Genomic DNA, 13586 nt, shown 5'->3' on the forward strand with positions numbered 1-13586 from the left:
AGATTCAGGGAAAAGGGGAAAAAATGCATCTGCAGAGGAACCACATAGTGCAGTGCGGTTTCCAGTGCATGGGCTGCCATTAGGTTTAATGGTACCCCCACGCATGTACAAGATGTGTGATTACACACACTACCCACACTAACATGAACCTAGTCTCAGATTGGTTTCCAACTGCTGTCAGTGCTTGATCATGGGTCCTTAGGATCCGCTGTTAATAAATGTATCAGTGGCTTTGGCTTTTTTTTTTTTTTTTTGTGATAATTGATCAAGAGTTCTTTGGAGAGTTCTGTTTTTAGCATTTACCTACTTTCGCGCTTCGCCACCAACAAATTTTTTTAATGCATTTGAAAATAAGCTACTGTGTACAGTTTGGTTCCTAAGTTATGACGCTTGTATTTTTTTTTTTTGTGAACTCCTAGGAAGGTTTACAGTTTTAGCTGCCATCTGTCACATGATATATCTCATATGATATTTGTTTCCTCAGCCTTTGATTAAATTAAAAAAAAAAAAAATACTAAAGCTGCCAGGACCACAGTCTGACGTTTGTGCATTGTTTTGTTGTAGGTGTCATGGATGAACTCCAAAGCTTGGACCCCAGAAGGCAGGAGTTGCTAGAGGCCAGATTTACAGGAGGTGTCAGTGGCAGTACTGGAAGCACCGGAAGTTGTAGCGTTGGAGCAAAAGTGAGTGAATCATATTGCGCTGATGGGCTACTTTCTTATGATGATTTAGTTTAGTACCAAGATTGCTGCCTTTTCTGGTGGAGGGCAACAGGTGTACTGTAAGACTGACGATTTGATTTAGACAGCTGCGCCCCAACTGTAGACTTGACTAGCTGTGAAGGACTGAAAGGAAGATGAGGCAAAGGATACATGTGATAAAAGGACCCCCCCTGCCCCCCTTCCTACTTTACAGAGCTAAAGGCACACCTGTCCCTATACATAACAGCCATTTTGTGACCGAGTATTCAGGCCTCCACCTCCCTAGGGAGCAGTAATGACACTGCAGTATCATGTAATGGATTCTTTGGTGCCCGAACAAGAGGTTTATTTATCTGAAATATTTATCTGTTGAACAGAGTGAATGCACCCATTGCACATTGGGTGCCAATAACAGGGCATTAATATTAAATAAAATAAACTCCCCCTTCCTCATTTGTGATCTTCTTTTTAAACACAGAAATTAAATGAGTAGTTCATGTTAAAATTTAAAATCCACTAGCTTGTTCTCATAGCCTCTTAACCTAATCTAACATGGTATTGCCAACCCAGATGCTTACTTAACTCTTCCTGGTAGTTGGGACAGCCTTAGGTCTTCTCGAGCATTGGCTGTACCTGCATAGTAACTCCCTGCAGGGATGTGCAATTCCTATAGCCCGATGCCCGGGACATGCAGTTCTGGGCGCCGGGCAAGTCGTTTTTCTTTACATTTAGCCCTTCTGTGGGCAAGTGGCAGGGTTTAGAGACGACAGTTGGCTCTCTTGTAAAAGAAATCCAAGTGGCTAACTAACCATTGGATCGCTTTTGCAAGCAGTGGGATGGGACATCTCCCCTTACATGGGCTGTATCATTGCATCAGGACACCCGATCAACCATCTGACGCTTCCGCTGACTGATCATAAAGGCAGACAAATTCTGGAACCACTCTGTTCGCCTCTGTGATATAGAAAACAGGAAGTGATGAGCATACTTAACTTACAGTTTCTCCTATGTAATTGGCACCATTTAAAAAAATGGAAAGCTTTTGATCACAATGATTTAATGGCAGATGAGGGATCTGGGGTCTTATTGACACCAGATCGCTCGATAAAGAGCACCTGTCACTGCCTGTTGCTGTCACAAGGGATGTTTACATTCTTTGCGACAGCAATACAAGTGATCAAAAATGAAAAAAATTAAAGCGACAGTGTTAAAAATAATAAAGTTTAAAAAAATGTTTAACGCACCCCCGTCCACGCTCACAAAGGTGAACACACTCATCAGCCCTGCACACACACATACAGCAATCTGCCCACACATGTGATGTGTCACTGAGAATGTCTAATCATGGGCAGTAATTCTAACACCAGACCTTCTCTGCAAACCTAAGGTGGTAATCTGTAAATGCTGTGAAAAAGTTGCCTATGGATAGTAAAATTTAGTTTAGTATTGTGTTTTTTTGCATTAAAATTCAAGAGTGTATTTTTTTTTTTTAAATTACGTTTGAAAAAAACGCTGTGCAAACACTGTGTTACATATAAGAAATTTTCAAAACCCACCAATTTATTCTCTAGGGCCTCTGCTTTAAAACAAATATATGTTTGGAGGTTCTATAAAATTTTCTATCAGTTGCCATAAATCCCCTTTAGTTTTTTAAAAGCACCTCTGCCTAATAAAAACATCAACTCTTCTATCCTGGCAAAAAAAATGCTTTCTATCAGGACAAGTAGATTGGATACCCAGTTTAGTCCCTTGGACAAATAGTTTTTAAAAACATTTTCACACCCCTGCTCCTCAGAGACTTGGGCAGTAGTCCCAACACTAGAAACGCTACAGATATGGTCCAAGTCTATGGGGAGTTGCTACACAAGCATAACCTGTGCCTGAAATGATTTTGGCTCCAGGATAAAGACTGGAGGATGATGCTACTGTCATCAAGAGGTACGTAGGTAAGAATATAGGTGGGGAAGTTCTGGGTTAGATTAGGGTAGAAGGCTTGGTAGGGTGGGCTAGTGAGATTTAGGTTACATGGAACATATCCTTTTTGATCATACTACTATTTACCTGAGTGAATTTTCTGACTCTCAGATAATATCGTGAGAAAGTTGAAGCATGACATAAGCATACAGGATATACTAATAACTTAAATATATGTTCTCAAGGAACATATACTTAACCATTAGCCGCCCGGCCAATGGCCGTTTGGCGGCTTCAAATATGTCTCTGCACTCCAGGTGCATGCCATTTGGCGTGCTCCCGCACAGGCGCAGTTTGCGCTAATGCAGAGCGGCTTAGCAGTGCGATCTGTCACCGGCCGTGCACCTCGGACACGGCCGATGACAGATCCGAGTACCGGCTCCCGTTGCTGGTACCATGTGACCTGCTGTGACCAATCACAGCAGGTCACATGACAGTTGTATACAATGGATGGCTTCATTCATGATGCCATCCATTGTATACTAGTGCCTAGCTGTGAATGGTCATAGCAAATCACATGCACATGTCATGTGATTAGCTGTGACCAAATCACAGCTAAGCACGAAAAAAAAAAAAAAAAAAAAAAAAGCTGAATGAATCGATTTCATTCAGGTAAATGCTTGCTTATAGCAAAGTAATTCTTTGCTATAAGCAAACTGTGTTAAAAAAAAAAAAAAAAAATACTGATCACTTCCCCAAAGTAGTACAATGTTACTATGGTAACATTGTACTACTTTGGTCATAGTAAAATATGAAAAAAAATCTTAAAATAAAACAAAATATAATAAAAAATTAAATATAATAAAAAAATAAAAAAAAGTCAGTGTCCCTGTTCACCGCCATGCCAGTTATATGATGACGCTGTACTGCACTGGTGACAGTATGTAAAAAAAAAAATAGTGAAAATAATTTTTTTAATTTTTTCATTTTCCGAAAAATTATGACAAAAAAATACAACTTCAAAAAACTCGCCATGCCTCTTATGAAGTACGTCGGACTGTCTACTCTGCAAAAAGGGGTCATTTGGGGATATCTGTACTATTCTGACATTCTTGGACCTCAAGAAATTAGATTGGCTGTCAGTACTTCAGGATTGATCAATATTCAGATCTATACCATAGTTTGTGAACTCTATAACTTTCCTACAAACTAAAAAATACATCCTAATTTGGGTTATTTTCACCAAAGACATGTAGCAGAATACATTTCGGCCTAAATTTATGAAGAACAATTATTTATTTGTAAACTTTTATAACAGAAACAAAGAAAAATGTGTTTTTTTTTCAAAATTTTTGGTCTTTTTTTGTTAATTTAGCAGAAAATAAAAACCCCAGCGGTGATTAAATACCACCAAAAGAAAGCTCCAGTTGTGTGAAGAAAATGATAAAATTTTGTCAAAAGTGTGAGAGCGCTGAAACCTGAAAAATGGCCTGGGCAGGAAGGTGTAAAATTGCACGGTATTGAAACGGTTAATGATATACTAATAACTTGAGTATGTGTGTTCCAGTTACTGTTGTGGTAGCATGAAAATTGAAGTCTTACTGCAATAAATTGGTAAGGCTTTTCTCTTTAAGTGAGACTACTACAAGGCTGTGCCTGATGTAAAGAGTTGCCAGTTCAAAAAGGTTTGTCACACCCACCTTTCCTTTGCTCTCAGCAGCTGAACAGAACAGTGGAGGAGGAAACAACCAAACCCAGTACTACTGAGTATGGGAAAACATGGCTCATTGCTCCTTCCTCCCACAAGACACCATTACTGCTCTGCAGTTGCTCAGGCATCCAGCTCTATCACATTGGGTGCTTAAAGCCTATACTCAGCCCTGTGTAAGTTTTTATGTGCAACTTGGACCTTACGCAGGGATTGTGTTTCTTTACTTGCTGAGGAAGGAAATGAGGTAGGTATTTGGGTCTCTTTAACTGCCTCCCGCCCACAATATAAGGTAATGGCGGGAGGGTGGCGGTTCTCTCGTTCTGGGAGGACGTCATATGACGTCCTCCCACTCTAACGCACCCTCGGGGGACTCTGTGTCCCTGAGACACAGTAGATCACTGTAAAGAGCTGATGACGTCGGCTCCATCATGCGATCAGCTGTTCAATCACAGCTGATCACATGTAAATAGGAAATGACGGTTATCAGCAGTCCTTTCCTCCCGCTGACAGCTCATAAGGAGACAAGGGTCGGTAATCGGCATTACTCAGAGCGGATATCTAAACTGATCATCAAAGCACTGATGATCAGTGTAGCCCTATCAATGCCACCTGTCTGTGCCCATCAATGCCACCTGTAAGTGCCCATCAATGCCACATATGTGTCATTGATGTGCACTGATATCAGTGCCCATCAGAGCTGCCTGTCAGTGCCGCCTAACAGTTCCAATCAGTGCCATATATGAGTGATGCCTTTCAGTGCCCATCAGTGATGCCTGTCAATGCCCACAAGTGATGCCTGTCCATGCCCATCAGTGCCTCCTATCAGTGCCCATCACTGCAGCCTCATTAATGCACATCCGTGAAGGAGAAATATTACTTATTTATAAAAAAAAAAATTTTAATTTTCAGTCTTCTTTAGTTTGTTTAGTAAAAAATAAAACCCCAGTGGTGTGTAAATATCACCAAAAGAAAGCTCTCTGTCTGAAATAAACTATAAAAATGTTGTTTGGGTACAGTGTTGCATGATCGCGCAATTGTCATTCAGAGTGCGGCAGCACTGAAAACTGAAAATTGGCCTGTGCAGGAAGGGGGTAAAAGTGCCTGGTAGGCAAGTAGTTAAGCAAGCTTGAAAACATGAACATGACTACATCAGTTAATCCAAAAATACCAGAAATCCAATTGGCTGGTTCAGCCTCTCCACCAGCAAGCATCTGCTACATTTGTTATTGGGAGGGTTATAGCTAGACTTAAAGCGGAGCTACACTCTGCAATAGTTGCCTGTCCTTCAACTGTCTGACATTCCTCGCTGGCATCTTCCAGGTGTCAGCCGTGTCTCTTGTGCATGAGTAGAGGTGCAGTCATCCTGATACACAGACACTGTGACAGAATGTAGACTGAGCTGCGCTTGATGGTCAGGCAGGTAGATTTCTTTCAGTGCAGAAGAGTCATTGCATGTCTCTTATGTGAACATAAAGGGCCTGCCTGCTTGCAGTTTTTTGAAGGCTGGGCTTTGCTTGTGCTTTAAAGTGTAGGGGTGGCCGTACATGGATTGAAATTCAACTGGTTTAGCAGGGACCAGCCAAATTTTGATCCATGTATGGGCCGGCTGGTTGTATAGAAGTGGATTCTGCACAACCAGCCTGTCGAGCTTTTCCCGAATGATCAGTGCTGCCAGCTATAGTCTCTCCTCGGTCAGATCACAATAGCTCAGCATCCACCTGGAATATGTGCATAGGGGAATCGGTGTTTTTTTTTTTTTTTTTTTTTTTCTTTCCGTTCAACCTGCTGGATGAATGGAAAAATGATTAGTGTATGGCCAGCTTTATTCTGGTTGCCCCCAGGAGGCATGTCATTGACAGCCTCACAGGAAGTGGGTTGGATAACACTGGAAATCATTCATACCGGAAATGAAGCGGCAGCCAGGATTGGGGAAGGTGATGAGTATTACAGCAATTCTCAACAGGTATTGGTTAGTGTAATTTTGGATTCAGTAGTAAAACTGAAGTCCCACTTTAAAGTGTTAATCTTTACAGAAACAAATGTAAAAGCGAACAAACACTGCGCATCCTTCCCACCCCTTGGTCCCCGCTGTACGTCCGGGATTTCCAAGCTGTCAGCATCCCCTGCAGCCGCTCTGGGGGTTTGGGGATTCAAACACATTTCACGGTGCTGACCAGGCTGAATCCATCTGGTCCATTCTGGAGGCTCTAGTGGAGAAGAGTGGGAATATCGAATCCCTGGACTGCTGGAGCAGTTCCGGGGGTGCTTACAGCACAGCAGCCCCACAGGTAAGTGTAGCAAGGACTGGGGAGGGTGCCCTGCATTAATTCACCTTTACAATTTTTCTGTAAGTGTGAACTAACCTTTTAAAGCAGCATTAAAAAAAAATACAACTTAAAGCGGAGTTCCAGCTGAAAAAAAAAAAAAAAGTCAGCAGCTACAAAAACTATAGCTGCTGACTTTTAAAATACAGATACTTACCTGTCCCTGGGTCCAGTGGTGTCCTCACCACCGCTGGTTCCACTAGCCGTCTTCTCTCCACGGCGCTGGCATCTTTAGTGTGGACACCCGGCTGTGACAGCTTGCGGCTTCACAGCCGGGTACCCGCTACACATGCGCGAGAAGAGCTGCGCTTTGTGAATGGCCCCGTAGTCTTCTGGGACCTGTCATGGGGAGGGAGGATAACTTCCGCTTCCGATCAGCTAAGCGATCGCAGCAGAAGTGGGAGTGGGTACCTGTCAAATTCGGGTACCCGCTCCCCCCCACTTCCCAAAGGTTCCAATCCTTAATGGGGAGCGGGGGGACAAAGCATTAAAGCGGAACTTTCCCTTTTGGGTGGAACTCCGTTTTAAGGCTAATGTGCTGTGGATAATCTGGGATGGAGGGGATGGTACTAGAGTACATAGATAACCTCATATGATCCTCAGTGTGACATATATCTCTGTTGAGGCTGAATGTTTTTTGTTTTAAAGGTTGAAATTAGTGGTGCACCTAAATGAAAATTCTGGACCAAAACCAAAAATTCAGGGTGCACTTGACAGAAAACCAAAATGGACAGTTTTTTTTAAAATGTATTTTTATATATATAATGGTATTATATTCAACTTTTTAATTAACATCTTGGATTTAAATGATATGAATTTATAAAATACAATCCAGTAATGAAAAATAACTAATAATGCAAAAATAGCCGTGCTATTGAGGGCTGGCACGGGAGTAATGGCCACAAAGACAGAGCGGTGTCCGCGGAGGCTGCGTTCAGTATTACGGCATGGCACTAGCTGTAATATGTGTGAGGTATGCTAATGTTTGCAGCAATTATTTTTTCAGCACCTTTTTTTTGGCAAAATGTCGATAACCCTATTTTTGGTCGATTATTGGTTATTTTTGGCTGCCGATATATCGGTGGAATCACTAGCAGAAATTACCTAAAAGATTCTTTGTGGTTCTAGAATTAAGATCGCTGTAATGGGTAACTATCTGGCAGTGATGGATTTACTAGAACTAGATATTGGCTAACTTCTCCTTACCCTGTACATTGTTATGTGTGATGAAGACACTCGCCACAATATCAAGAAGTTGAAATTAAACCGTAATTATTGAATCTTTATTTGTGAGTCAGTTAATGCCATTTCTCATCTATTCAAATTGTGTATTTGCTAGAAATAGCTCTTCAGTAAGTGGGCCTGATACTGTGGGTCTGATAATACCTGGAAATTCTGCCATGAAAGCCTTGTTTGGACACTTGCTGTTAGGGGATGACATCCAGTTGTGCTTCTGAATTGCCACCTTATCATATGCTCCCCTGATAGAGGTACAGACGACATGATGGCACTTAACTGTGCAGTCATGGCCATTGCAGAACAAGGATACGGCACCAACGCTGGAGCAAGTGCATGTAGAAAGGAAGTGGTTGGAAGATGCAGGAGAAGATCAGCAGCCCTGAGATACATACAAGAAAGACAAAGGTGAAAACACATTTTGAAAAACATATGGCAAATATTTGATTGCACAAACTTTAACATCATCCGGTTAGAGTTTAGATCTATTTGACGCTAATAGTAATCCATGCATATCCATTATTTAATTGCCCTGTAATCAATCTTTCATAACATTTTTTTCTTACTGTGTTTTTCTGCCTCCTTGTAACAGCCATCATGAGCTCCCGAACCTCTCCTTTTCCTCACGTCCGTTTGTTTAGAATGAGCAGTGCACGTCAGTTACAGGCAAGTGCACTGCTCCATGCTCTACATATCTCCTAGACCCTAGTCCATCTTGGGAGCAAGTAAGAGAGGGTGGCTATGCTTCAACATACAGTGGGATCATGGAGAACGAATGTAGCCACCCTCTAACAGGAAGTCAGATCACAGCAGCAAAAAAAATAAAAAGGGAATTTGGAGGATGCTGAGAGCAATAGATGGACTTTTTTGAGTTGGAAATAACATATAAAAATAGTTTATATGGCTGGCCTCCTTAATTAATCAAAACAGATCTAATGTCGAACCTTAGTTATTTTAAACAATCGGGAAAGTATTAAAGTGGCACTAAACTTTTTGTTTAAAAAAAATATATATCTATATTTATTTTAAACCAAAGTTTAGTTCCATTTTAATACCTTTCCAATTGTTTAAAATAACTTTAAGGTTTGACTTTAGATCTGTCTAGATTAATGTATAAGGCCAGTCATGTAAACAATTTTTATTGGCTAAAAGGAGAGCCATTTTTACAAATTTGGTTCAGTCTAGGAAGTTCAGAGTTTACTGGTCTTCTGTAAGTATGTAGCACTAATGTTGAGAGGTACTGAGTCAGTCATTCAATCTTCAATAGACCTGTCAAAATTGAAACGCATTAAAGTGATTGTAAATGCAAGTTTAAAAAAAATAACAAATAGGTTTATACTTACCTGCTCTGTGCAAGAGTGGCCCTGAACATCCTCTTCTCGGGTCCCCCGCTGGCGCCCCTGGCTCCTCCTCTTGTCGGTGGTACCCAATAGTAAAACAGTTCCTATGGAGTACCACCTACGTGCTCGCTCCCGAACCCCTCTAACTGCGTCTGTAGAACATGGACATTAGGACTTGGTATCCCCCGCTCCCTCATCATGGTTCAGCAAAGCTAATGAAATCAGGAAGTGAGGGGAGAGAAGAGCTGCAGATGTGCACAACGCTGGATTGAATGAGGTCTCGGGTAAGTAGAAGGGGGGAGTGAGGGGCGATTATCATACCTAAACATTTTTGCCCTTTATGCAAGGAATGCATTAAGGTAAAAATGTTTAGGCTTTATAACAAGTTTAACACTTGGTGATTTGAGGAATACTCTGGCTAAAACTTTGCTTCAGTCCCTCTCTGGCTAGGTTGATGAAAGGTGTATGGGCAGCATAAGACATGCTTCTTGTAAGGGCGCAGGGCTGTTCATTTGGATATATTGAGTGTGTACTTTGAATCAGTAATAGATTAACAGTTGATAGAGCGCAAGCCAGGAAGCAAAGGGTGCATATATAAACGCTGACCAAAAAAAACCTAGAAATACAGAAAAGAGTGTCGGACCAAAACTGGATGAAAGAGTTCAAGATATTTGTAGTTGTATAAAAACATCCAACTAATTTCAGGGGCATCACTACTCCCCCTTCATCAGGGTGACAAGAATAGCCGTAAATGTCACAGTGATGAAAAATGATAAGGATGCATGTATATGACTATTTGCCACAAATTCCAGAACATCACAGAATTGTCACATGAACTGCAGTTGTCTCAATTGAATTTGAAATGTTAAAGCTGAAGTTTTACTTCATCCAGACCTTTAGTGACTTAACTTACCTGTAATGAAGTATGCCCCACATTTGTGCAGGCAGCTGGATCCCATAGAAATCTTCTGCACGGGGATGCCCCGTCCTCTTCTTGTTGCTGAACTTCCAATGCTTCAAAGCCTAATCACTCTGAGTCATCTATGAAGCTGTGATAGGAACCCACCTCCTCCTCCTCAATTGGGAATAGTTGTTTCAAAGTGTACACCGCCTGAAACCTCATCTGTGAATGGGGGGAGAGTCTGAGTCACAGGATCATCTTTCCTATTCACATGCAGTGTACACTATGCAACAAGTCTTCCCAATGGAGGAGAAGAGTGGGGGCAGGTCTTTGTCAGGAGCTTGTTTACTGCAGCTTCACAGAAGACTGCGCTATTATCCTCCATGCGTTTTAATAACGCTGGTAACATAAGCTGTGTAAAGTCACGTTAAAAACGTGTGTTTTTCAGCGTTTTTGCATTAGCGTTTTGCCGTGTTTTTTTTTTTCGTGGTTGCTTTTTCTTTATTTTTTAACAAAAAAATAAAAAAAATTTTTTTGCTCAAAAAAAGTCCAAAAACGTTGCTTTGCCGTGATTTACTGCATTTTTCAGCATTAGAGCGTTTTTACAGCTAAAAAACTCCTCTAGAAACCCACTAATTCTGGGTTTTTTTTTCCAGCCAAATAATTTTGTTTTCAGTTTGTGTGCATGGACACATAGGATAACATGCTCGAGAGTTTACTGGCTGTAGGAAAAAACGTCAAAAGCCAAAAACAGCCACTGTAAAAACGTCCAGCGTGCATGAGGACTTAACCCCCACAGTGCCGGGCAATAAGCAGCAGATAAGACATTGCATCTCTGCAAAGAAGATTACTACAAGATCCAGCTGCCTGCCCAACATGGGACCTACTTCATTACATTCATTTTTTTTTTTTTTCTTTTTTGACTAAATTTCAGCTTTAAAGGATAAAAATGATACATAGTAAATTGGACATAAATCGGGACATAAAGAAAGTTGATAAAGTGTACAGAATATACAAAGTTTGAAAGTTCCCAGCACCTCTTTAAATATGTTGCTTGGAGTCGACAAGAGCCTGTTGTCCACTGTGAATTGCACAAAATAAGGGTTTCTACACATGTGCCTTTGTGTGCATCTTTGCTGCTTTTCTTTTTTATGCACATCCATGTGAATACAAAGGCAGCCTAGAATCAACTTAAAGGTGAACCGGAAATTTAAAGGGCAATTTCTAAACTGAGACTGTGCCTTCATTTTTAATATTTCAGAGACATACTATGCATCAAAATGTAGGTCTGGGTCTTGTGATTCTCACAATATAAAGCTCTTCGGTGTAAGGTTTATAATTTTAAAACTACAACCGTTTGAAGATGGCAACCGCCAGTGAAGTGAGCAAGTTGGAGCAGTTTGTTTTTAACCGCTCTTCTCTGCCCTTGCTGTAGAGTGAGTTGACATAGGAACCCAGGTGTGCGAGCAGGCAGCAGAGTGACAAAAGATACTCCGCCCACTCCAGTTGTAGACTACTGGTGGAGGAAAGAACACTTCACACAATTTCCCCAGAAATTGTAGATTTTCTAGATTTTAAGTGTTCTTGCATGGCAAGACCACTTACTGTTATCTCACATATATATTCTTATTATTATAGCCAAACTTACCACCCTAACTCCTCCCACAGTTTTTACACTACATAGACAGTAATATACCGAAATGTGCGGATTGTTCCCGATTGGTGTGCTATTACTTTGTGGAATGTTTTGCTGAATGGTTCACGAAATATCGGCGTTTTTGTGGTGAAATTGGTCCCATAGGAATGAATGGCGGAATGTTCAAAACTAGAGTGGGAGCTGACAAAAGCTAGAGTGTGAGCTGAAAAATCAGGACGTGATTTCTAAACTGCCATCACTCCCTCATTTTCAAGCCCACCTGCACAAATCTTATATCAAAACGTTCAGCTAACCCTGCTGCCACTAAAAATGTCCACGGCTAAGCCATAGTCCTGATAGTTTTCACAATATGACCATTTGTTTGCAACTCACACCGCCCATTGACATTCATTGAAACTCCACTCTAGCCACCTCAAATTTGAAGGGCAATTTCTAAACTGCAACTGTGCCTTCATTTTTAATATTTCAGAGACATACATCAACATGTAGGTCTGGGTCTTGTGATTCTCACAATATAACGCTCTTCGGTGTAAGATTTATAATTTTTAAACTACAACCGCCAGTGAAGTGAGCAAGTTGGAGTAGTTTGTTTTTAACCGCTCTTCTCTGCCCTTGCTGTAGAGTGAGTTGCCATAGGAACCCAGGTGTGTGAGCAGGCAGCAGAGTGACAAAAGCTGAAAAATAAAAGTTGAAAGGCATTTCTCACTCTATCAAGCTTGCCATGTGCACTTTTTAAATTTGATCAATTGGTTAGTGTAATGTTTACTATCTTTACTCACTCCAAACACTCCACACAGTTACTCTGCCCACTCCATAAAGTTACTCTGCCCAGTCCAACCTTTTCACAGTTACTCCAACCACACAATAGTTACTCAAGCCACTCCTCCCAGTTACTCCACCCACTCCAGTTGTAGAACACTTCACACAATTTCCCCAGATATTGTAGCTTTTCTAGTTTCATTTAGCTGTTGCTCTGATTGAGGCACATCTGCCAAGCAGCCTGGCCTCATCCTGGACCACCCTGCAGATTACCTTGCAATTAAGCAATGTAGATTGGTCAAGGAGACACGGTTGTGTGAGTGATTGATTCATAAAGGAGTAGCAGCACACCAGTGAGCTCACCCTTCTGTTCTCCACTCCTAAAACCTGTTCAGAGTCCAATTTGATGGAACTCCACAAAGCAGTTTATTCCCTTTCTTTGACCAGGCTGAGGGTTTTCGGCTTGTGGGGACTGAAGAAGGCTCAAATCAAGGCAGATTCAGATAGGTAAGCTTTTTATTTGGAGGGGCCTAGAGCACTGACAGGGGACCCGAGAAGAGGAGGATTCGGGCTGCTCTGTGGAAAACATTACACAGAGCAAATACGTATGACATGTTTGTTAGTTAAAAAAAAAAACTAGTAAAATAAAATCACTTTAAGGCTACGTTCACACTAGCCTTGTGTGCAGGCGGCAGAGAGGCGTTTGGGAAGCGTTTTTACCGCTTCCCAAACGCCTCTGCCAACTCTGCACATTACAGCACATGGTGCTGTTCTAACAGGAGCGTTTGCGTCGCGTTGCGTCGCGGCAAAACGGACGCCTCTGGTCGAGTCAGGAGGCTTTGAAGCCTCCTATTCTCGTCTATGGTGCCGCTCCGCAAACGCCCGGCCGGCGTTTGCGGTGCGGTTGCGGAGCGGTAACACCACTCAAATGCATTATAGGCGTTTGTGGGGCGTTATTAACGCTCGGCAAACGCCTAGCAACCGCCACTAAACCGCGCATGCGGCGTTTGCCGAGCGTTAAAAACGCTCCGCAAACACCGGAC

General features: G+C 41.8%; 1 protein-coding gene and 1 long non-coding RNA gene across 5 annotated transcripts in view; one reads left to right on the forward strand and one right to left on the reverse strand.

Moving 5' to 3' along the window:
• TLK1 (tousled like kinase 1) overlaps positions 1 to 13586 on the forward strand; it is a 326263-nt gene that overhangs the window by 229352 nt on the left and 83325 nt on the right. For all 4 annotated transcript variants that reach the window (XM_089690525.1, XM_089690526.1, XM_089690527.1 and 1 more), the window contains one exon: positions 565 to 683. In XM_089690525.1, coding sequence (XP_089546651.1) covers positions 565 to 683 — 119 coding nt within the window. The remainder of the gene's footprint in view (positions 1 to 564; positions 684 to 13586) is intronic.
• Positions 7906 to 10238, reverse strand: LOC149451639 (uncharacterized). The gene is made up of 2 exons (XR_016315019.1): positions 10140 to 10238; positions 7906 to 8268 (listed from the first exon to the last, which is right to left on the reverse strand). It is a non-coding gene; the product is annotated as an uncharacterized LOC149451639 (long non-coding RNA).

The sequence above is a fragment of the Staurois parvus genome, unplaced genomic scaffold, assembly GCF_062004578.1.
Source record: "Staurois parvus isolate SC_StPar_1 unplaced genomic scaffold, SC_StPar_1.0 ptg000530l, whole genome shotgun sequence".
NCBI lineage: Eukaryota > Metazoa > Chordata > Amphibia > Anura > Ranidae > Staurois > Staurois parvus.